Raw genomic sequence first — 25,642 nt, forward strand, 5'->3', positions numbered from 1 at the left:
TCAGCTGATCCAATGCTTACATTGTGGAAGATGGAAATGTTATATCTTGACTTCTGTAAAGCTGTTCCCATAAAATATGTTGAGGATACATGAACATACAGCATTAGAACCAGTCTTGCTTCATTTTATAAGTGATTGCAATGTAGCACTTCCTGGTTAGCTATTGAAATAAAAAAGTGTGCTGAACAATGTTCCTTAAGTTTGTCCTTGATCTGGTTCACTTCAATGTTTTAATTATCTGGGTGATGAAGTAAAAGTTATGCTTATTAGCTTTACACTGTGCAGATATTTCACAGAAAAGTGGTCTGGAAAAAAGAGGATGAAATTCAAAGAGGACAAGACTAAGATTATAATACTTATGGGCTGTTTGACATATATTCTGCTGGTGACAGTGCCAGGTCTGGGAGTCCCAACATCTGTTTGTCTGTGTCCTCTTGAAGTCCCTTACTTAGAGAGTAAAGGGTGGACTGGGCAAGGGACAAATTAAAGCTGAAAGTTGTCTAGAATGTCACTTTTTATATGACATTTGTAATAGATGTTCTGTCAGGTACCTGTTGACTGAGGTGATTTAGAACACCTGATTGCATGAAATGGGTCAACTCAGAAGTCTCTCCTTGGCAAAGGTGCTGCTGTTGATTAACCAGATGTATAGGGACCAGTAGGTGGACTTTGTTTAAATTTTGTATATTCTTCATCTCTTTTAATGGGAGAAAAACAAGAATCACACGTTTCATTATAAAGTATTAACTGTAATTTTAGAGTGTTCAATATTAATATAGATAATATGTTCTTAACAGCTTGAAGGCTCTTTCTAACCCATTGATTCTCATTTTTCACCTGGAAATTTGATGTATTAAGACCTGTTGTGGTTTATAAATGGATTTTCCACTGCACTGTACTCTGTGTTTTATTTCCCACTGCAGTAATAGTTCAGCTATTCTCCAGCCAGCAGCTGGACTGCAGTGTAGCAATGGCTACCAGTTCCTGCAGGCCCAGCAGGAGGCTTTCAGAAATTTTAGAAATTGCCCACCCCCCCATAGCAGGAGTTCTCTCAACCACTGAGCCCATAATGGCAGCAGTGTTTTATAGCCAACACATTCACAATTCAGATAGAGACTTATTTGCTGTGGTTACCTTGTGCTCAGCTGCTGATGAAAAATGTTTGGTTTTGTTAAATGTGATTAAGAATATATCTTAGCTGAAACATTTGAAGGACAACACTGCAGCTGAACCAGGTTGAGAGGTAAAACTTTTAGGTGAGACTTGTCTGTGCAAACTTTGTTTCATCCTTTCACAGATAATTTGGTCTAGCTTCAGCTTTTGTCTAAAAAGAGGCTGTGTTCCTCATTTTAAAGTTGTGGTGATTTGCTGTTGATGAAGTAAGATCCTGATACTATGAGGTGAATTACTTGAGAAGCTGATGAGCCTATAGTGTGTAACCAAGATAATCTTTATCATTTGGTAATTGTGGTAATCTGCAAGGACACTTGAAGCTACAGTGTGGGATTTGATAAATATAGCAGCATGAGTTCAAGACATACTCTTAGAATATCAAACCTTATAATAATACCTTTTTTAAAATTATTCAGATGTTTCAAATGCAGCTGATACCAAATGCTAATACAGTCATTTCATCTTTAAATCAGTTTCATTTCTTTTTTGTACAGCTCCCCCCATACAATGAAACAGTTTCATGTGGTATTAAGTCTACAGGTAAGTTTGGTGATGGTAAGAAATCAATGTCCTGTTTTGGGGTTTTTTTTTTTAAACTTAAAGGTTGTGACACTTTCCTTAGATTTACTACAGCCTCTTTCAGTTTAATCTTCAGAAGTCATTCAGCAGCTAGAGGCATATTTTTGGCAGGCTGGTTTTTTAAGTACCTTTATTGACTGACATCTGCGAGAGTATTTTAAAATACTGCATTGAACTTCAGCTACTTTGCTGCCACACACTCTCCATGTCTTGTTGAAATACTGTAGGATGTACCTGGAAAAATGAGGAGAGGGCTAAAGTTTGCTAGAGAACTTGTACCGAAGAAAAAAATCAGTGTGGTATTCAGCTGACTCTCCTTTAAGAGCCATAGCATGAGTATTCTCTGGCAGTTGCAACCTGAGACAGCTCTGCAAGCAGTGTTTTGGTCAGTGTTTCTTTTGGTTCTTGTTTCTGTCTGGCTCAGCTATTTTTCTGGAAAATCCCCCTTGGGGTTTTTTTCTTCTCCTTTTGGGTGAAAGTATGATACTTGATGCAAAAATGCATTACAGAGTTCCTGTTTTAAAGCTGTAACAGTCACACATCTATTGTCTCAACCTGTACACCTTGCAACCTGGCCTTACTTCATAGTTATGTAAAGTTGGCGGTTAAATAGGAATTGCCATGTCATGATTACCCTACACAGTTTAAACCAAACTGTTACAGTATTTTAAGCAGCAGCTAAATTAATGTTTGTCTTTTTCCCCGAACCTGGGCGGAGCAAGGAAGCCAAGACTTACTCAGCTGTGTGAGAGAAGGGTACAAATGACATTCAGATCTCCTTCAGCATAATGTCTGACTGGACATTTCTCAAAAAGTACATATGTTGATGTTTAAGAACAGCTGATCATTATGCTTAGCAACTTTGGCCATGCATTTAAAGGTAAATAAGATAACCAGTCATAGAAACAGATCCCATTTGAAAGCAGATATGCAACGTTTCTGAAAATTCCTGAGCGTTATTTAGTACAAGATCAGTTTTAGGACCCTGAGTAGTTTTAAGTAGGAGTTTCAAAAATTCATTAAGAGGACCATATGGCATGAAATCTCTGTTCTGATGACAAGGACATCCCATCCAGTTGTATATTGCTTTGTCTAAGCTATGGATTTAACTTCTTAAGACTGAGATTTTAATGTTCACAAGCCATACAGAAAGTTGGTTTGTACAAATGTTTTTCAGATCATTCCTAGACCCTGAGAGAACCTCTCCCAGCCTTGAGATTAGGTAATGACAGCAAATTAGGTTTTGCCTGAAAAATGTCTTTAACAAGCTTGCACTGTACTGTGCATGCATGTTGTCACTGTGCTGCCTAAGAAGCTGTGGGAACTAAAGTGGAATGCTCTGCTTATGCAGGATATTTATAAGATGATGACATACACTGACCATGTTGTTACCCTGGGTAATCTATGCTTTTTTTCTGTGCTTATCTTAAATATTTAACTTTATAATGGAATTAGAAGATGAGTTAATACTTACTAGGAATAGTCAAATCTTGGCTGAAGCTCTAATATGCAGAACTGTGTTCAGACTAATTAGTACTGTTTTCACAGCTTTTGCTGTTGTACGTAGACTTTGTCCTTGGAGCATCTGTTTCAATATGCGTGTCATATTGTTCATGAGAGAGAAATCTGTTTCAGACCATTCAGAAATAGCACTGTGAACTAGATTGAAACAAAAATGCCCAGAAGCAAAAGTGAAAAGTCAAAACAAATCGGGGGAAAAAACCCTCTTTTTTTAATACAAAGTTGACCCAGTGTTAATGGCAGATGAGCTTCTGCCAATCATTCCATAGACTGTACGGTAGCTGCTGGTATTCGTTATTCTAATTCTGCTGTAAAGTGTGAAGATTAATTCTTCAGCTGTAACTTTTGTGTGTTAAATGCTAGAATATCAGTTGTGCTCGTGGCAAGATTTTAGCCTACAGTGTTCATGTTGCACCTTCAGCTAAACTACCGCTGCAACATAATTGTAAGGGATGTCTTTTGTCTTCTTCTCCCTCACTTGCCCAGAGTTGGCTCTTGTGGTTGCCTAGTCTACAGTGAGATCATTAATTCACCAAAACCAGAAAAAAATATACTGACTTGGATTTTGTCTTTTTCTGGGTTAACTTTTGGTAACACCAGTGCTGGAAGCTTACTGGAGAGTAGAGGAGCAGGAGAGGAGTGCAGAAGTGAGAATTCTCACTTTTGGCTGTGGTAGGCTTAGCTCAGCCACAAAGGCAAACCACATTCTTTGTTTCAAAGCAATGATTTTTTTTTTTTAACTGGGATTTTAGAAAAGAAGCAGAAGTCCCACATTATCTTGAACTGGTAGGGATTTGAAATATGCCTAATAATTCATTCTTACTGTAGCTGGAGGAGTATTAGATGTTACCATTTGTTGCTTGTGCTTTTTAGTGTTGTAACAAAGGGTGAAGAACTGGGTCTCGGTTCTTGCTTGAACTAACAAGTTGTTCCCTAACAGGTAAACTAATGAAGAAGAGTTTTGTTGTGGAATTGTGCCCCATATTCCTTGAAAACCCATACTCTGCACTTGCAAGCACATGGAGCTGTGGCTCATTTCAAGCTGTGTGTGTTCTGACAGTTCAGCCAGACTAGAGCACAGATAGCTACTCACTGCTGCTGCTGAACAGTTAGGTGATGCCTGAGCTCTCCCAGCCTTTCCCTGTTCATCAGGTGTCAGACAGCAGCTTTCCACGTCCCTGCCTCTAGACTGCTGCTTTTTAAAAAAGAAACTTAAGGCCTCTTTCCTGCTTAGTGATAGCTAGTCAGTGATTGCAGAAGTAGTTGGTGAGTGGTGGATTGACAGGCATGGTGTTACTGAATGTTTTCTCATGGGTGTAGGGGAGAGGTGAAGACAATTTGATATTCAGACTTGTTAACATCATTTGGAGAAATCGGATATGTATGGAGAGGTTTTCCTCTGTTTTTTTTTAAAGTTTCCTTTAGCTGACTGTTAGCAAGATTGAAATTGATACATGAAATGTGTTTACTTCTCAGTTAGGTTAGTAGATCAAAGCAGAAAAGGAAGTAACATCTGTATTACATACCTGTTCATTGATTCTTAGTATGTTGTTATTGCTTGTGTAAGTCACACTTCCTCACACATTGAAGGTTTGTTACTCTTCATTTCACATGAAAACACACATACCCTGTAAATTTCTGTTTCTTTCACACTTTTTAAAAAGCTACACTTTTCATCAATGGACTTCCCTAGAAAATATTTGGAGAGTTTCAAAGCAGTTTTGTTGCCAATTGCATGTCAGAGCATTCTCAGCCAGACTTTGTCCTCTGATAGGGTTATTTCCTTAGCTGTGCAAATAACTGGACTTTTTTCCTTAGAAACTTACTTTTTGTGAATGTCATTTTAGTGAACATCTCTGGTATACTTGAAAATAACCATTTGTTGATGTGTCATACATAATGTAGGTTGCACAAAATCTCCAAATTGAGATTTTGGAAGTAGTATCTAGTGTTGTTTGGTTCTCTGGGCAATTTGAAATGGGTTTTTGCCTTCCCCATCTTTTAGGAAACAGAAAATGTTATTTTTAATCTCTTTGAAACAGTAACAAATATCATAGAAAGACCTACAAAACTTCTACTAAACTGCGAGCTTACCCTTAATATTCCTGAGGTTAACTTCCTTTTATCTCTTTATTTGATAGTTGTGGAAACAGTTGTAACTGAAGTATTCTGTGTTACTATTCAGTATGATAAAAGTCATTAGATTCCATTACATTGCAACACTTGGTGACTGACAATATTTTGTGATACTCCAGCCTGCCATGAGAATATTTCTTAGCATTTCTTTAAAGAGCCTGTCAAAGTTCCAAGGTAAATAAATAAATGAAACCAAACAAAAACTAAACCAGAGAAACAAACCTCAAACCATGTTCATTAATTTTTCAGTCCTGCTTGTATGTACAAGTTGAATGCTGACCCATGTTGAGACAAATATGTTGTATTTGTCATAAAGTCATATAGTTATACATCTCATCCTTACATAGTCATACATTCAACTGTGCAAAATAAAGAAGTTATTGGTGAGCCTGGAGCTTCAGAAGCTGAAATTGCAGTGTTTCAGTGCAATTAATGTCAAATATTTCTCAATTATTAAGGATTACGGTAAATCTTTACACACCATAAAAATCAAACCAAACCACCTCAAAAAACCAAACTGTACATATGGAAAGTGTTAAAAGATAAAGGCTTGGATTTTGTAATTGTCAGTGGAAAAGATTGGTTTTAGAGGGAACATGGAGTTAAATATTAAGTGACATTTCACATGCAATTATACAGTAGTTAATGCAGAATATTGTTGAAGTCATTGGGCTTTAGTAGGTTTTCTAATTAGATGAATTTTAGTAGCTATTAGTTGCAGGAACTGTGCAGTAATTTGGAAAACTGCACACTTCAAGATAAGCTGAATCATACTCTCTTACGTTTAAGAAAATGATGTTTAGAAGTAGTTTGGGGATTGAGATAGAGAATAAGAACTTTTTTCTTGAGGGATTGTAGTTTGTTTTCTGAGTTGCAAGGAAATGGGTTCTATTTGTCCTGAATTTGCAGCTTTTTCAATAGGTGTTGTTCACTAACTCAGGTTTGCTTTCTCTTGTCCAGGGGAAGAGTATCAGAGAATTGAATTTGGTGTTAATGAAGTTATTGAGACACAGTCATCTGTACTAAATAACACCGACTACAGTATTTCAAGTACTCTGAATCCTCAGGCTCCAGAATTCATTCTCAGTTGTGCACCTGCTCAAAAAACCCCTGATGATACTCTCAGTGAAACAAACTACAACTCCATTGACTGCCAGTTCAGTGATCCAGCCCTCGCTTTGGACAGCGTTTCTAATGCTGAAAACGATGGCTTGTCTGGAGGCCTCGGACAAAGGGAGCGTAAAAAGAAGAAAAAAAGACCTCCTGGATACTATAGTTACTTGGAAGACGTCAGCGATGGCCTCGCTCCCCCAGAAGCTCTTGTAAACGGCCACGCAAATTCATCGGGACTAAACAGTATAAGCACGGAGGATACGGAACTGACGGGAGACATCCCCTCCCTGGCCACACCAAGGACTTGCAACAGCCCAGACAACTCTGTGGACTTCATTAACGAAGCTGTCTCTGATGATTCTGTTTCTAGCACACTAGACAATACCAGGACTGCAGGGCAGCCTGAGGTATGCCGTGTTACTAATTCTGAACAGTTTTGCATCCCCTCAGAGACTGGCAGAGATAGCCCTTTAAGGACAGCTGTTGTACAGTCTTATGCTGGTACTGATACTACTGAAAACCTTGGCGTTACTAATGGACAAACACTTGAATCCTCTGGTGAGGACACAGCTGCCAATGGGGTAGAATTGCACACTGTGGAAAGCACTGACTCAGACCAAGCTAAGCCTGAGGAAGCTTCACCTACTACTGAGGCAACAGTCCCGGTTGCAGGATCAGTCCCTGTTAATCAGCCTGCAAAATCGTGGGCTAGTCTTTTTCACAATTCCAAGCCCTCTGCTTCCACATCTGTGGTCTATGTTGAGACTAAGTATACCCCTCCTGCCACATCTACCCTGGTCCCTGAAAAACAGGTTGAAGTCAAAGAGGGACCTGTTCCAGTTTCAGAGGATCCTGTAGCCATAAAGATTGCAGGTATAGTTAATACACGAGTGGATGTTACACTGGAAGGATATTGACTCCGCTTGTAAACCGGAGTGTGCAATATTGATAGAGAAGATTCCTCTGTTAATGTTCTTGATAAGATGGCTATTCAGACACTGCTGTGAAAAATGTGAATTAAATAAGCCTAGTTTTGTATCCCCTTGAGTAAACCTTCCGATCAGATATTACCGTGTCGTTATCTCAGATGCGGGTCTGCGGCTTGTCGTACTGTGTTAAGTGATTCTGAAATAGGCTGGTTGCATTCAACTGTGGGCTATTGTCATAAGGAGAAGACATTATAAAAGTTTGCTCTGAAAATGATGTGTTCTCTTATTCAGCATTTAGAATCTTGTGATGTATTCCATTACAAAAAAGGGAAGAGTATTATTTATGACAAAGTACCAGAAATTCCTGGACACTTACAGTAGCTTAAGTGTAACATCTAAATAGATTTTACTTCAGAAATTCTCATTCAGGATCTAGTTTTTATATTTATTGATTTGCTATCTGAGAGGTCTGTCTTTCAGATTTTAAGGAATGATCCTTAACCATTATATACAACATTTTATTCAGAAACAGTGTTAGCTATTGCCTGCTGAAGAATAACCATGCAAAATTGTCCAGAGGGTACATCAGGAAAAGCTTTGACCGTTGGTCCCATTGTGCTTGTGGTTGTAGTGAAAAATGCTAGACTGTGTGTGAGGTCTTTTTTCCCACATTCAGGCAGAAAACATGAAGAAAAACAGCGAGTTAGTTGCGTTTGGTGTCACGAACTCGTGAGTGTTGGAACAAAAATAGCTACGTTAAATCTTTAGAACAGTCTGTCTGTGAAAAGGCTTGTGCAGAATCCTGCTATTTATGCTACAAACTAATTTACAAGTACAGTGGCATTTCATGTGTGACAGCTTTGAGTCAGTTTTCTACTCTAACCAGAACCTGACCTGGAGATTTCTCTTAAGAACACCCAGACTTACATGCCTGCTGCATATGCCCTCCTTCAGTTTCATAATTTAAAATTGTCTGTTGAGAGGGAAGCTGTCAGAATAGTCTGTATTTCTGGATATGTTTTCATTCAGGTGTCTCAAAAGCAGTTGATTTTATAAAAAGAATTATGTATAAGCAGATGATTATGGTTTTTGGGAACCTATACATGTGGAGTGCAGTGTACTCTTCCAATCTTAAGCCATCATTTGGTGATGAATTTTAACTTAGAACTGTTTTATGACAACTGATAGAGCTGCCTCACACAGATGAAGAAGTTACTTTCTTTAATCTTATCCAAGTTACTTGAGTAAACTTTATAGACTTTCGCTCATTCTGTACTGTTTTTTGCCACCAGGTGGGAGCAGAGCCTTTTGTTTTGTCTTAAATGCATTAAAATACCGATGTAATTTTTATAGAGTTTTCTTCTGCACTGTCACTATTGACTAGCTGGGTCTTTTTTTCCAGTATAGATCCTCTTGCAGCAAAGAGGAATTAATCTTCTCATTGTAGCTGATTTAGGTAGGAGTTACATTGCTGCAATTCCTGTAATTGACATGTATTTGTAGGTGTATTCATCACCACCTGATGAATGAGCTTTACCAACGGGTTTTCCGCTTGCCAACAGAAATTTGTGAACATGGTAGCATTGCTCTAGACACGTTTTCAAATCAAGACCATGTTTCAAAACTCATTATCCACCAGAGGGAATGTGAATTCCTTTTCTGGTTACTGACGTGTGCTTCATAGCAGGTTTTGAAAATGTGAGAAGGTTTTGCCATGGTTGTAAGTGGTTTTTAGTTCTGATACTCCTGTAAAAGTTCTTTTGTCTGTTGTGTAAATGTGAAATGAAAATGTGGTACTGAGTGTGATTGTTGTTCACAAAACCAATTACTTATGTTAAAAACCCCAGACTCACTGTAAGTGCTCTAGAGTCTATTTACAAAGCAGTTTTATGGCCACAAGAGGATGCTAAAGGCCCTAATAATGTATTTCATATAGTATGATGCAAACATGGGGAAGAGTATAGTTAATGTTGAAAGTTACTGAGAGGCATTAAAAATACTTATGTTACTATTACATATTATTATGTCCTGACTTTCCACAGTGCTTAAGTTAATATTAACTGAAGGATTGTATGTGTGCATACCACATTTCAGACTTTGCTGCTTTGACGGTATTTTCTGAACTACTTGAGCTTTAATAATTCAATAACATGTTTAAACACTCACAGAAGAAGTTTCTTTGCACCTGTACTGGGTGCTAACAGCTTCCCTCTTACATCTTGTTACTGTCTGTCCTTTCAGGTGTCAAGTTCTTTGTGTGATAGAAAACTGATTTAAATATTTTCTATATCTGGACATGTGTTTATCTTGGCATATTCCTGGTGATTCAGGAAGTGTGATCTTCTAGGAAAAGAGATTGTTTGGAAGCAGAAGGACATGATCTTGCTGGCAATTCTGCCCTGTCACTTGCTTAGTTACGGCTTTGTGCCTCTGCTTCTCCACCTGTGTAATGATATTTTGTCTGTTTAGGTAGTCCTTCTAGTGAGCAGCTCAGACTCTTTTAAGTTTATGCAGTGTAGCATGTAAGGGCTTTAGAGGACATCATGTTTGTTTTAAAAACAGTTAACCCCTGGGGTAGATAATTGCTGTATTCATTTGCATTTTTTATTCTGTCTTGTATGCCTCTTGTCTTTGTTTTGCACATTTAAAATACACCAGATGCAATATATTCTTCAGACAGTTTTTATTCAGATACCTAAATAACAGGTCAGACTTCTTGGGAAAAACCCGTCCTGGTGCTCTGAGTTTTGTAACTCAGACAGTCATATTTATATGCAGTGGTTTCATAAGTTTAACTTGGGCCACTGATGAAGTTTTTGAAAGCAGGAAAACAGTGGGCAGTGTTTTATGTAAGCCTGTTATCTTGTAGATTTTGGAAGTCTTAAACCAGTAAATTAAATGTACTGTTCCAAAGATCATGTTAACATCTGTCCTGTTTGCACCAAGGTATTTCTGTTGTAAGGTGGTGTACGTTGAAACATGTAAACTGGAGACTGCTATATCAGCTCGTTTCAAAGCAGATGAGTTTAGGAAATGCTTCATAAAATTGGTGGCAAGGGATTAAGAGCTAATAGGATTTGATGTGTGTATTTATGTACCTAGATAAAGGAAAGGATCCGATTTTAGGAAAAGAAAAATAAAAACAAGTAAGTCTTCTCAGTTCTGAAATTGCAATGGGTAGTTTTTGTAGCAGCATTCACCTGACCCAAATTCCAGGATCTCTCCAGTTGAAGAAATACATCTGATTTTAATTTTAAAGGGAGCAGAAGTTGTTTGCTGAAGTTTCTGGGAATCTTGTTAGTTGATTTGCATCATTGTGTACCATGTGAACAGACACTTGTTTGGATCGCTCACATGTGCGTTCTGGTGATGCTCAATTTACTGTTTCTCATTCTGCAGAAATACTGGAAAATGTAAGACTAATACATAAACCAGTGTCTTTGCAACCACGAGGGCTGATCAACAAAGGAAACTGGTGCTACGTCAATGCTGTATCCTTACCTTGGGAAAAATTAATACACTTAAGTTAAACTTTGTATGTTATATCTGTCAGAGTTTGTCTGATCATTCTGGTAAGTATTTTATAAAAGTGATTTGTCTTCCCATACCTTTATACTGTGGTTAAAATGTTTAAGGGAAGCATCTAGGAGTCCAGGAGTATTTTGGATCATAAAACCTTGTGTCCAGGGTTCTTTGGCACTTGGTTGCGCGATGCTGTTTGTAATTTGTCTCTGTTACCTCTGTAAAAGTATTTCTGACCTTTCTTGTGACTGAAACCTTTGTCATTTGTGATTAGATTTACTCATGAGTCTTTATGCATCACCTTCAGTGGTTATTTCTCTTTTATACTTGAAGTAACTATTCCTACTCTTTCAAGGCTTTGCTTTGGCAATTGTGCATCATTTAGTTTGCTGTTGAGCAGCCTGTTGCTATGGTCATCTCTGGAAATGCAGTGTTGGAAAGAATCCTTTTACAGCGGGATGGAAGATTAGCTCAGTCTTAATATCAGAATTGGTTTCCTCTGCAAAAATAACTTACCTTGGGTAACAGAAGTCTTCCTTCATCAGTGCTGTGTTACAATAGTTTTAATATGAATGGGGTTTTTATTGTATATATGTATGTCCTGTGTTAGCAATGGCTTCCTGAAAGTGGCAGTTAAGATACTGTAACTGCTGGTACTGCTTGTGAAAAATACTAAGATCAATTTCAGGAGTGGTTGCTGCACAACCTAACAACTTATTACCAGACCTGCAATAAACTTTGGCTTTTATCTTATGTAACCAGTTCTGCACTCATCTGATTGAAAAAAATGGGAGCTAATACATTTCCATGTTTAAGGCTGTGTGTGTTACTCAGTTTTTGCACACTCTGGGGATGGCGTTAGTACCTCTCCAGCTGTTGAGATTGCTGCATTTTTTGTCATTTCCCTGCTCCTCCAGTATTTTAATACATTTCCTCTGTTCACTGTCCTCACCAAGCAGCATGGATTTGGATGTTTTTATAGTATTTTCTCTCAGCATCCACTGTATAATACTGGTTGCTCCAAACTCTCCTTTACACTGCAGAATGTTTCCCATGACCTTGACTTTCTTTAGTTTGCTTTGGTTATGGGAGTGAATCATCACCTTTACCCTGAAGTCTGTCAGAAAACGTGTTACAGGTTATCACTTGCCAATTCTCAAATTGTTAATTTGTGAAGTCTTTCCTGTGAAAGTTCTTTTCCTGTCCTTCTCCTTGACTAAATGATTCCTTTGACTGAAAGTAGTTTTTGACACTCTTAAAATACCAGTGAACTCGCTGCATGTTACAAGGTGCTGGGGATTTTGTCCTACAACTTTTTACATCGTTAGTTAATGTTGTGATAAAAGCCCGTCTGCTCCAATTTAGTTATTGGATTAGCTTTGTTTTGCATATAATTTTAAACAGAATTGGATATTTGGTTAATATGTAGATTATGTTTTCTGAATATTTCCTTAATGCCACTGCATAGACCCTGCAAGCCTTGGTTGCTTGCCCTCCAATGTATCATTTAATGAAGTCCATTCCAATGTATTCCAAATCGCAGCGGCCGTGTACCTCAACACCAATGATAGACAGTTTGTAAGTAGCTTGTTAAATCAAATACAAATCTGTGGTGTGACTGAGCTAATTCAGAAATACCTAACAAATGATTGTTTACCGCAATTGCTGAAAGCTAGTATGTATCCAGAAGTCTTCCTTGTGTGAGTGTTTATGGTGATACGTGACTTTTATAATGAACTTGGTATTTTACAGTTACTTGTCTAGTCAAGGAAGATACTTCCTGTTGCCTAGGAATAACAGTTTTAAATGCTGTTTAATATGCAGAAATGAACTATGAGAGCTGCAAGAACTAACTTAACAGCTTGGTTTCATTGGTGATGATAAGATTAATTTTTATGTCCAAACTTTATTAAGACTTCAATATGATATTGTTTGATTTTGGTTTTTTTGGGCAGACAGTAATAAAAATGATGTAATTATCTTATTTGTCCTTGTAAGTCTTAACATGCAGCTCATGTCTAGTTGTTCCTTCCATTCTGTTTCAGTGTTCGTTTAATGAATGAATTCACTAATATGCCTGTACCTCCTAAAGCAAAACAAGGTGAGTGGGAACAGGGGGAGAAAAAGCCTTACAGTCGTGACAAAAAGGCTCTTTGGGTTAAAGATCAGCATTGTGGGATGCATTTAAGATGTTTAAATACTGATACTTGATCCCTTTTATGGCTTTTTGGATTTTTGGGGTTTCTTGATATCTTGAAAAGTTTGCTGTTGCTTTTCTGTCAATGTTTCCTATTGGAGAGTCATGTCAAGAAGTCATAGGTGTTGCACCATCTATTTTTTCTTTCTATTTGATAGGTGAAATGTACAAGTGCAGTAAGGATAGTTTTTGTTGAAAGCTAGCTTAGTTGTTAAGGTGTCTTCTCCAAACATGGCCTTTCTAACAAAATTTGATATTCACTGGATTTTACTTGGCTTCCTTCCTTCCTCAGATATTTCCATCTGTTTTAGTTTATGAAATACTAATTTGGAACAAAGTGAGACCATTAGAGATCTTTTTATCAGTTTGAGATTGCCTACAAGCATGTGATTATAGCTTTGAATTCCTCTCCCCATCATACGCACTAATTCCCTGTCAGAACTTTCGAAGTGTATGGTTCTTGCTAATACATGTGTAGGATTAATGATGAATCTGTAGTGAGAAATAGAACGTTTCTTTGATGCAAACAAAATCTAGGATTCATTTTCTTCAGTCTCTAACCCCAAATCTGTTGTATTACAAACCTGTAGAAATAAACACCAGTTTTAGGAATGTATTTATATAACATTAAAAGAAAATACCACAAGGAGCTGGTTGTCCCAGTGATTTCCAAGTAGTTCAGACATTTCTGTGGTTTGCTGCTCAAGTTGTGTTTCTGTAAAACAAATCTTACTTATGCAACTTATTATACTTCTGGGTCATTTGATTGTGTTGTGTAGTTTTCAGATATAGTTTCTGAGGCCTTGTATTGCCATTAGTTTGAATGTTCTGTCAAACTGTTTCTTGTTTGCTTTTTGAGGTTGTTTTTTTTGCAGTGATGAAACAGGATCTATTAGATTGTTATCTATTAGATAACAAATAATGTAAAAGTTTTAAGGAAGTGTTCTTTGATTACAGTAACTAGGACAGAATTGTTATGATGACTGTGGATATTTTTGTTAATGTTTGTGGACTGTAAAAAGAGTACTAACTTTTCCAGACCATCTTTAAGTCTATATTGGATGATATAACCCCAAACATTAACAGATAAAAGAGTTGTATCTTACAAATTCTGAGCTTGAGCCTCTAAAGTTGTAATAAAACTATTAATAAAAAATTATTTTGGATTCCAAAATCTAGTGATGTGTGAAGAGAATGTGAAGGTGTAAGGTAGAAAAACTCCTGTGTATTGCTTTTTACATGAACTTCTCTTTTGCCTTGCAGCTTTAGGTGATAAAATTGTGAGAGACATCCGACCAGGAGCTGCCTTTGAACCTACCTACATTTATAGGCTTCTGACAGTTATAAAGTCAAGTATCTCAGAAAAGGTGTGACTTGAAAATCTTGTTACTTTAGTAATTACATTGCAAGGCAGTCACAGTTGTTAAAACAGTGTAAAGCCATCCATCCTGTTCTGTGCCTAAATACTACTAAAATCAACTATTTGGTAGTTCATTGAGTGAACCTAGACTGACTTGGGACTTAAATTATAGGAAGATGAAATTACAAGTTTGGTGGTTTGATGTGTCAGAATAATGATAAAATTGCTGTTGCAATGGGACATTTTGTTTTCTAAAGAAGATACCTATTGGTTTGTGTTTCAGAAATGAACAATTGTTCACTTGCTGGTTGGGATTCAGCTTGGAGTGGTTGAAGATCCACAGAAACTTGAAAATACTAGTTGAAGTTTAGTTTCAATTGAAGGAAAAGATAATGCTGCAAACCATCTTTTGATTTAGCTTTGGTTTGACTGCAACTTTCAATACTACTTTTAAAAAAATAGGAGAAAAGGAATTACCAACTCACCAGCTTAAATTGCTTTTGCCTTTAGGTGCAGAAATGCTTGGGTGCAGGTCAAGCTTATGTGTCTCAGTACTGCTTATGGGAGGGTACTGATTCATGTGTTGATTCTTTCTGAACTGGTTAAAAATGAGGGGTTGTTCAGGTAAAATTTAAGCTTTATTTGACTTTACAACTTTGACTGAGTAGTTGGTAAGTCAGCTGAATTCCTAGGGGAAAGCTAGATGTTCAGTGTCATGCACTTTCTGTTAAAATGGAAAGATGAAAATGACACATAGTAATTGGAAAAACCCCACATTTTATCCAGGGCAGGCAAGAGGATGCTGAAGAATACTTGGGATTCATTCTCAATGGACTACATGAAGAAATGCTGACCCTAAAGAAACTTCTCTCTCCACATAATGAAAGTTAGTGGATTTTTATTTTTAATTTCTTTCCAATATTCTCTTTATTTTTTGTGATGGATTTGGAATGCAGAGTAATGTTTGGAGTAGATGTGGGGGTAGAAATAGTGCCATGTTTTAGAAGACTCAAGTGACATTAACTAATCTTTTGTTAAAGTCTGTTCAAAGGATGAAGTGAGTCCATTCTGTCCAATTTACAAGTGATTACTGGGTATTTGGAGGAGCGTTACCCTTCTGTACATACTCTGCATTTGCCTTTCATAATACCTCCAGTGCCAGTTGTTTGCTGAGCTTTTGGCTCTCTCAGTAGTAGTTAAAAAGATATCAGTGTGTTTTTTCACTAATCCTTAAACTACTTTTAAATCTTTGTTTAAAGTGGAACATTCTAGAACAATTGCTACTTTAAATCTTAAAAACATTGAGTTATTTTAAAGTTCTTGCAAAGTTGGAGAAAAGTTTTCTTTGGAAGAAGGGTTAGAATTCATATGCAGAGTAAAATGCCATTTTATTTTACAGTGGCTTTATGTTTGGGTCCCCTGTTAGAAATGAAACAAAACACTGTTAATCTTAGACAAGTGTGGAATTTAGATCACTGGTTATTCAGTTTCTCTTCAGTAGGCTAGATTTTTTTATGATCATTCCATATTTTATTCTTTAGTTGTGTGCAGTTCAGAGCTTCCTGACTTTGGCACTGGCAAAGAAAATATTTGCTAAGCCTTGGGTTCCCTGTAAAATATCTGTGCAGGAAAAGGACTTGTACTTAATGGCATAACTGTATTTCCAGAGTAACACTTGACTTTCTAATGTTCTATACCCCATAAATTTGCTACTAAAAATGTATCAATCTGCTAGCAAATGACATTTGCTAACATGCAGTCCTCAGTGGGCTGCACTGGTAATGTATGCATGTGTCCAGCTGTGAGTGAACCTGGAATATATTTGTTCTCATTTACATTCTCAAATCTGTGATCTGTACAAACCTTTTATCCTCTGAAAATTAGTGTTGGGTTTTTGTCTTTTGAATTCTTTATCTACCTGTTTAATTTGTAACAAAAGAATCAGTGCTTTTTCTTCTTCTTTCACTTTCAGAACTCTCAGTTTCCAATGGCCCAGAGGCTCAGACTGTTCATGAGGAAGAGGAGCAAGATGAACAAGGGGAAGGCAGTGAGGATGAATGGGAGCAAGTGGGACCTCGCAACAAATCATCAGTCACTCGACAGGCTGACTTTGTTCAAACTCCAATTACTGATATTTTTGGTGGTCATATAAGGTACAGTACTTTTTGGTAAAAGCTATTGAGACTGCAGGCTGCTTTGCCTTTACAGATAACTTCCCTCCACTTTGCTTCATGTATTTTTCACTGTTAGTGAGTTATTGGATGGAAGAGACTGTGAGACACTTTGTTCAGGCCAAGGGAGTTGCATTCTACCATGAAGCATTTGTTCAGAAAAAGAGTTCAGAAGATTGACTAAAATGATCAGAGGATTGATCAAAGATCAGACAATTCTGTCACTTGCTGTAGTGTTTGAATTTTTTAAGATGTCTTGAGAGAACACTGTTCAGAGAACAAAAGCCCTGAATTGCATATAGAGGAAGAGTTTAAAACATCTATACTTTGTGTACAATGTCTAAGACTTCCAAAGAACTTCAGAGCTACCTAATTTTTGTGAGCTCTGAGGAATCTTGAATTATTTTGTAAATGAGGATGCCAAGGGATAGTGAGTAAAATATTTAAACACTTAACTGTCCTGCCTCTGGGAAGTGTATGTTTAATAGTTAATAAATATTAAAGATGAAAGAAGTAAATTATCACAAGATGTTGGAGGAATGAAAAAAATGGGGGAAATGGCTTACAGTGAGATCTGATAGCAACCATATGAAAGCAGAAAGTAGATACTGACAGAATGTGGTTTGGAAAAGAAGCCTCATGGCTTGTTTGGAGAAATATATCTTTTAAATGAAAGCCAGGTAAACACTTAAACATACTGCAAACCAAAAATGCTAGGCTTGAAGAATTATTTATAAATTGGAGACAGACGCATTATTAATTGCTAGTATTTGACCCCCTGTGTTGCCAGTTATTCAGTCTAGAGGTGTGAATAACGTGGGCTCGTGCCTTGTGTCTGTGAAATGCACTGAAATGATTCTTCTGGGATTTGAGTCAGACAGATGACAAATAAAATGATATTTTCCACAGAAAGTGGCAGACAGATGTTTGTACATGCTGATGAATTTCTGTGTTGATGGTATGTTCATGTGCTCAGGGTATTGTTTAATCCCCTTGGTATATTTATCATGATCAGAATTGTTTAGATCTCTACATGATTGCATTAGTTTTTAATTTAAGAGTAACTAAAGAAATTATCTTGTGTAGAAGTCCATGGAAAATGACATAAAGGCAAAGTCATCCTCCAGAAAGGCAAAAACTTGCACTGAGCAACAGAACCACAGGGTCCAATCCGAGATCCAGTCCTCCAAACCAGGTCACACAACTTGCCATAGAAATGTGTTGTTGTAAAACTCCATCCTCGGAGACAGAGGGTGGAGATAGGAAGGATTGAATATAGAATTGCCAGTAGAATTCCACTAAATGAAAGCATCAGAAATGGGAAAAAAATCAAATGGAAAAAGCAACTAAGAAAACAGGGTTTGAGTTGGCATCTTTTGGCTTGGGAAAATTTAGACTATTCTCTTGAGGCCTTGACTGTCTAATAAAAGCCTATTTAGACATAATTACTTAAAAAAAAAAAACCCAAATAACCCAAAAAGTCTTCCTTGAGCCGTGTGATACTTAAATATTTAAGATACACAGTGGGATGAGGATCTGGTTTGCTCGTGTGCAGGAGCCCTTTCTGCTTTGGGCTTGTGTGAGTTTCAAATACTTGTTATGCAAGCTAACTCACAGGCCAGTTAGCAGCCTGCTAAGTATTTCCATAAGTAGTACCAACTTTTCCCTTCAAATGCACTGCTATTTTCTTTTAAAACACATCAAATAAGTGATATTGTTATAGGAAATCATAGTCCAGCAAAGACTTTGCTGGGAAATAAATTTCTGCACATCTTTCTGAAGAAGGTGTTTTGAACAATTATTGCAACCAAGTTTTTAATAACTAAACCAATTTCATGAATGGGATCTGTTCAGAATATTACTGGTGTTATTGATTTAAATCTTCAATACATGGACTAGAGAACAGTTGAACATTTCTCTGTTGATTATTGCACTAAATAATGATTAGCTTAAAAAGGGTTTGGGGAGTGAATCCAAGAGCAGCAAGGCTTACACAGGGAAGGGTTTGTTTATTGAAACACTCTGCTTGCCGTATGTTGAAGGATATGTACTTAAATATAGGCAAGGAGAAAGTGTTGAACTGAAATAAGAATGCTGCTGTTCTTCATACTCTCCTCTCAAGGAGATGTATTTGCCTATATAAAGATGCATTGGCTTTCACAGAATCATAGACTCACAGAATGGTAGGGGTTTGAAGGGACCTTTAGAGATCATCTAGTCCAACCCCAATGCCAAAGCAGATGCCACCTAGATCAGATCACACAGGAACGTGTCCAGGTCGGTTTTGAAGACCCTCCAAGGAAGGACCCTCCACACCCTCCCTGTGCAGCCTGGGCCAGGGCTCCCTCACCCCAACAGTCAAATAGTTTCTCCTTATGTTAAATGGAACATTTTGTGTTCCAGCTTCTATTACCACTAATCCTGTCACTGGATACAACAGAAAAAAGTGCTGCCCCAACCTCCTGACACCCACCATTTAGATATTTGTAATTATTAATAAAGTCCTTCCTCAGTCTCCTCTTCTCGAGACTAAACAGCCCCAGGTCCCGCAGCCTTTCCTCATAAGGAAGATGTTCCAGTCCCTTCAGCATCCTGGTGGCCCTGCACTGGCCTCTCTCCAGCAGTTCCCTGGCCTTCTTGAGCTGGGGAGCCCAGGAACTGAACACAGGACTCCAGATGAGGCCCCACCAGGGCAGAGCAGAGGGGGAGCAGAACCTCCCTTGACCTGCTGCCCACACTCTTCTTGATGCCCCCAGGCTGCCATTGGCTTCTTGGCCATGAGTGCACATTGCTGGCTCATGTTTAGTTCGTTATCAACCAGGACTCCCAGATCCCTCTCCCAGAGCCACTCTCCAGCAGGTCAATCCCCAGCCTGTGCTGGTGCATGGGGTTGTTCCTCCTGAGTTGCAGGACTCTGCACTTGCCTGTGTTGAACCTCATGAGGTTCCTCTCTGACCAAATCCAGTACAGTGATGTTTCAAATATTTTGTTCTATTGTTTTCGATCTGCAATCTATATCTTAACATTTCATACATGACCTGGAGACATTTCAGTGTGGCTTCATGGATTACAGCTCCATTATTTGTCGTATTGCCTTTTAGCTTATTGCCTTCAAGACCCCTTTACAAGCCTCACAGTATCATAAATGAATGATTTTTTTTTTTTGGCTGAGAAAAACCACGTTTTTGTAGCAGCTGAGGCTTTTTAATGTCAGGACTGTTCTCAAAATACAAACAAGAGCTCTTGGGCTGTGTTTGGTTTAAGTTTTCAGCAAAGCTAAAGACAAAGGAAAATTGGGGAGAGTCTGTTTTATGCAGTGATGTTGTGGCTGAGGAGTCTACTGCTGTCTCATTGCACAAAAGAGTGGTCACCAGGCTACTTCCAGGCTACAACTGAATGCACTTCAAACAAAAATAAACCCCAAAAGATCAGGAAACGTGTTCTCGTGCCCTCTTTGTTACTGCTGCCAGCTTTCCGAAAGGCTCCCGTTCATGTACAAAGGAGTCCATGGACAAAATCTGGACACAGAAAATTAGGGGAGGAAAAGGAAATGCCAGTTCTCAATGGAGCATAGTAGATATATTTCCTGTGGCAGGATTTAAGCAAACAATTTAAAATCACTGTGAAATTGGTCTTGGTGACTACAAGAATGCATATTTGTATTGGAGAATCTGGAATTGGTTCTAACTTCTGCACTGGAACACACAGTTAGATAAACACTAGTATTTTGCACTTCTGAAGGTGGATTGGAAAGCATCATTTCATAACTAACACAAAAAGAGTCTGGAGGTCAATGTTTTTTCAATACATTATGAAAAATGGTTACTTAAACATCTTCCGCTTACCCAGTAACTGTTTGAATCCTTGCATAAATAAACCAGGTCAAATATAATCCCATTCAGAGTGCTCTTAGTGGACCAGAAAACCATTTAAATTGCAGTAAAATGGATTCATGTTGTTGAACCATGTTTCACATTTGAATTTCTTTGTCTTGGTTTGGATTAACTATAATTTAATAGACTACAGGCCATTAATTCTTGAAGGTCCTATACTGTTGAAAATTACTCTGCTTTATTACATTTGAACTTCTTTTTGTTTCCATAGATCTGTTGTTTACCAGCAAAGTTCTAAGGAGTCTGCTACACTGCAGCCTTTCTTCACCCTGCAGCTGGATATCCAGTCAGACAAGATACGCACAGTACAGGATGCGTTGGAAAGTTTGGTGGCCAGAGAGTCTGTCCAGGGTTACACCACAAAAACCAAGCAAGAGGTGTGTTCCCTTGACCCCTTTTTGCAGTCAAATACTAAACTTCTTAAAAGGGTTTTTATGCAGCTCTTCCTTTACAAGTAGTTACTGGAACACTCTTACTTACATTAACAAATAGATACTACTTCAAAGTGTCCTGCAGCAGTAAGATGTTTTACACTTAAACACATACACTGAAGGGAAAGGAAATAACCTCTAAACAAAACTGTGCCTATAAATAGGTATTTCTTCTGGGTTGGTCTAGTAATTGGAGATTTTACTGGAGTGTATATTAAGTTAACAGGGTGAACTGTGGTAATAATACACACCATTATGAGTGAAATAGCTTTTAGCTCATCTTAACATACCAGTTCCTGGGGATTGCCACGTGTTCTTAGTGAAGCAAGACTGTTGTTTGAAAAGGTGCTGCAGCTTTGAGAGGAAAGCTTTTGCAGCAGAGCACTACCTTGGTTGTGTGTGACTGTTCTGAATGGGTTTTGATTTACACGTTTCACAAATGAGAAATTAAAGTATTAATTGGTGACAGGCCTACTTAAAAGTCCATCTAGAACTTCACTAAACCATCTGATGATCACTGTGTCTGGATTCATAATCTGAAATCTTTCAATAGCCATTAACACCTCTGTTCCATGTCCTTGGTACTGTGTGATTGACTGGTTTACTGTATGCAAAAAACTCTTAAAGGAAAATGTAATTCACAGTTGGAGAATATCTGGAAAAGAGCAATCAATATGAATGGCAGTAGAAAAATGATGATGTGAAAGGAATAAATAAGGGGGAGGAGCTGTTCAGCGTTAAGAAAAAACATGGAAACAGAGAGATGGAACTGGATATAAAACTTATATGTCAAAGGCTGCTCTGAGTCTTTCTCAGTGATGCTCGAAGAGTAAATAGGAATAGGACCTAGACTGGGTGCTACCTGTGCTGTTTATAGAGTTATCTTCACAGCTTTAAGAGAAGGTTGAGAGGCACCAGTCAGAATTGATACAAATCACTGTAATTGATTTAGAGGAGACAGAGTAGAGAGCCTTTTTGGGATTTCCCAAGTCCTGTGGCTCTCTGCCACCTGAAGTACCAGGACATTTCATTCTGTTTTCTCATGCTACTCTGCATATTTCTTTTTCTTATTTTTCACATAATACAAATCCATGATGGTAATAATTGCAACAGAAGAACACATCATAGGAAACAGAGCATGCCTCTGGCATGATGGTTGGAGAACTTGTGATAGAGGGTCATAAATTAAACTTCACTGTGGTATTGCCTTGCTTCTTGTGGTATGTCTTAGTAATGAACATCAACTCTGCTGGGCAGGAACTGCTTAGATTGATGTTTTGCTTATGCTGTGCATAACACCTTTTAGCAGGCCAGGATAGAAAGAGGCTCTGGCATTGTAGATGTTCTCTCTGACATTTATTTCTATATCTGAAGGTTTTCTAAACACTCCAAATGAGAACATGGTTAGATAAAGAGGGAGCATTTTCATTTGAAAAGCTAAAGGTGGATGACTGAAGCTTATCTGCCTCGTTAACACTCCTCCTGAGTATAAATTTATTTCTCCAGTTGCCTTCCATGTGAAAGAAACATTTGCAATGCAAGCTCATCATGATTTACCACAGAGATTTTGGTTTGCAAGTCATTCATTTCTTCATTTTTTACTGCAGATGGTTTTAATTTCTGTACTGACAACCCAGTGTTCAATTATGGGGTTTGGAAGAAACGGGTGTTCAAATTAGCTGCTGGAGCTTTGGTCTGGCTTATATTTTGGAGTCTGAATGGAAATACAAGCATTCACAATGTCTTTTAGATCATTCTGTCAAAAGAAATTCAAGTTGGAAGAGCTGCTTTTGTATTAAAATTGTAGTGAAAACAGCAAACACGTTGTAGAACGTGCATTGGACTTTGCACACCGTGAGATTCAAAATGTATTGCAAAGAAGTATTTCATCTCTCATTTTTCAGAAGGGGAACTCAGGACTGCTGATGAAGTTAAAAATCATATCCTTAAACATTATTACTGTCTTCCAAGTGTTTTAATCTCAGTTACATTCTTGACAAGTTGTGGGCATAAAAAATAGATGTGAAAGGACTAAACCTAGATATATGTGAATGATTTCTCATAAAGTTTGGGAGTTTTGTGTATGTCTTACTATAAACAGGGAATTGGTCAGGTTTCCATGCAGTGTGTAAATAATTAGGTATTTTAAATGCAAATGAGCTTTTGAAATGGAACAGCATTCTCTTGCTGTTCTTGACTCAGTTTCACTAGCTCCCTTCAGGTGCTCACAGGCATTTGAAGAAAGTTGTTTCGGTTCCTTCTGGTCTTGCAGATCTGTTTGTTACATCTTGACTATATTTTTAAAGGGCTTCATTTTTATCTGCACTGAAGTGATTCTTCTTTTCCATCTGTTGCTTCTGTTTGCAGAGCTGCTTATGTTTTGTGACAAAAGTCGAGCCTCTTGAGTAACAAGCTAGCCTTACCTCATGTACTTCTCTAGGTTACCTTCCACATACTCCTTAGAAGGAGTCTTCACATGCCCTGCAGTTCTCAAGCTGCTCCTTGAGAATCTTACCAGTATTTTCTTGGGCCTCTGACTCATGTTCACTAAACAAACATTTGTGGCTCTTTTAGCTGGTAACTGCTGCCAGAAATCAGGACTCCCCGCACGCAGTCAGGACAGCAGAACATGTGCCTGTTCCTCAGCTGCTGCTGCTCTTCAGTCTGGCACTGTAACACAAAACTGCTTTCATCTGTGGTTTCAGTGAATATGAAGCAGTGCAGCCGAGGTGCAGGAACTGCTTAAACCTCTGCAGTGATATTCTTAAGCATTCTCTATTCCTGGCCTGGACTAGGAGCTGAGAAGTTCTTTTTGCATGAAATTCTGAATTCAAGGACGTCAGATTTGAGATGGAGAAGACTCAATACAGAAACACCTTGAGATAGTAATAAAAACCCAAAAAACTCAGTAGAGCTGCTGCTGTTGCCATGGGTTTGAGAGTTTTTAGATGCAGAAAAGTCTATTTAAGATGGAGGTGAAGTTTTGCACAGTTTATAGAGACCACTTCTGTTTCAAATGTAGAATTGCTTCTTGTAAATTAGATCAGCTCAGGGCCGTGGGGAAATCAAGTACCCTACAAAATCTACTTGCCTCAGGGTCCTTAGGGGTTTTGCTTTTTAAGCTTGGAAAGAGATAATAGTTTTTCCCTATAAGTTTCTATTCCACCCTTGGTTCTGGCAGAATTGGGCCTTGTGTTGAACATTAATATGCTGGTGACGTACAACTCAATTTGGTGTTTACACCAAAATCTTAGTAGTTTGTTTCATGGAGATTCTTTTTGTTTGTGATTTTCTATAGAAAAATAAGTGATTTGGGTTAGGTCTTATTTTACCTTCAACTTTCTGTGAAAAGGTGTCAGCTTTTAGAAATGAAGAGAGCTTTTCAAAACCTTTGTTACTGTTGTCTTCCATAGTTCAGACTTCTCTGAAATCGACAGCATATCTTACAAGTTATTTACTTTTGATTAGAGTGTAACAGCTTGCTGAGAGTTACTAATCACTCAAGTGTTATGAAGAATTATTCCAGCAAGGTCTTTTCAGTACTGCAGTACCTAAATATCTGTGCTCATTCTAACTCATTACATTCTGTTAAGTGTTCTGAGTTCTTTGAGACAACAACAGATGTGTGTTTTCTGCTCGGATGTTTAAAATGAAATCCTTCTTTCCTCATTTAAAGGGGTAGATTTTGAGCAATTCACAAAAATGACAGTGATTTTCTTCACCTTTGTTGCATGTGTGTGTTAGGTGGAGATCAGTCGAAGAGTGACACTAGAAGAACTCCCCCCTGTTCTTGTTTTACACCTCAAGCGGTTTGTATACGAGAAAACTGGTGGATGTCAGAAGCTTATCAAGAACATTGAGTATCCTGTTGATCTGGAAATTAGTAAAGGTAAAGATTTTTGAACAATTTTTCCCTCTTTAGAGAAAAGATAATGTTGTGTTCTGATTCTCCCTTCCTTGTGCACAAGATTTCTGCTCCCTTGTTGTCTGGAATCGTAGTAATTTGGATGAGTATCTTGTATGTGTCTCTCTTTTCCTTCTTTCCCCTTTTTTAGTTCCTTTTTCATGAAGATAATGCATTTGGGTTTCTGGGTTCAGTCCAGCTGAACCTGACATTGCTTGTATATGAATTTGAGCATTCATTTTGCATAGAACATGATAGCAAAAGGTCTTGAAACCTTTGGCATGTTGTAGACGTTGGGTTGGCCAAAGAAGAGCTTTCTGCAGATTTAAGGAGTAAGATTATAGACTGCTGAGGATAACAACTGGAAGTGATCCTGTTAAATGAGGGATATGTCCCTATACAAGGATGTTGCAAATTAATACTAGATATAGACATATCTGGATATAAAATCTGTTAAAAATCTAGATATAAAAGTCTTGGAGTTCCTTCAGAGAAGTGGCAAATTGTTGTAACAGTGGCTGATGAAAGGAAATGTTTTATAGAAGATACAACCTGAAGATTAGCAAAGCCATAGTTCAGAGATTAAATGAAACAAAGTTCTTTCATTTAACAAATGACTTGAAAGAGATAATGATTGTAGAAATGATGAGAGCTTGCATATAATTCAGCAACCCAACCTTGCCAAATGAAATGCATTTTGTTTTGATCTGACA

General features: G+C 37.8%; 1 protein-coding gene across 3 annotated transcripts in view; it reads left to right on the top strand.

Moving 5' to 3' along the window:
* The window catches only part of USP10 (ubiquitin specific peptidase 10), a 48,306-nt gene that overhangs the window by 19,386 nt on the left and 3,278 nt on the right, over positions 1–25,642 (top strand). For all 3 annotated transcript variants that reach the window (XM_062007627.1, XM_062007628.1, XM_062007626.1), the window contains exons 3-12: positions 1,668–1,713; positions 6,370–7,395; positions 10,851–10,942; positions 12,442–12,551; positions 13,019–13,074; positions 14,434–14,537; positions 15,317–15,416; positions 16,503–16,683; positions 20,806–20,971; positions 24,770–24,914. In XM_062007627.1, coding sequence (XP_061863611.1) covers positions 1,668–1,713; positions 6,370–7,395; positions 10,851–10,942; positions 12,442–12,551; positions 13,019–13,074; positions 14,434–14,537; positions 15,317–15,416; positions 16,503–16,683; positions 20,806–20,971; positions 24,770–24,914 — 2,026 coding nt within the window. The remainder of the gene's footprint in view (positions 1–1,667; positions 1,714–6,369; positions 7,396–10,850; positions 10,943–12,441; positions 12,552–13,018; positions 13,075–14,433; positions 14,538–15,316; positions 15,417–16,502; positions 16,684–20,805; positions 20,972–24,769; positions 24,915–25,642) is intronic.

The sequence above is a fragment of the Colius striatus genome, chromosome 14 (genome assembly GCF_028858725.1).
Source record: "Colius striatus isolate bColStr4 chromosome 14, bColStr4.1.hap1, whole genome shotgun sequence".
Lineage (NCBI taxonomy): Eukaryota > Metazoa > Chordata > Aves > Coliiformes > Coliidae > Colius > Colius striatus.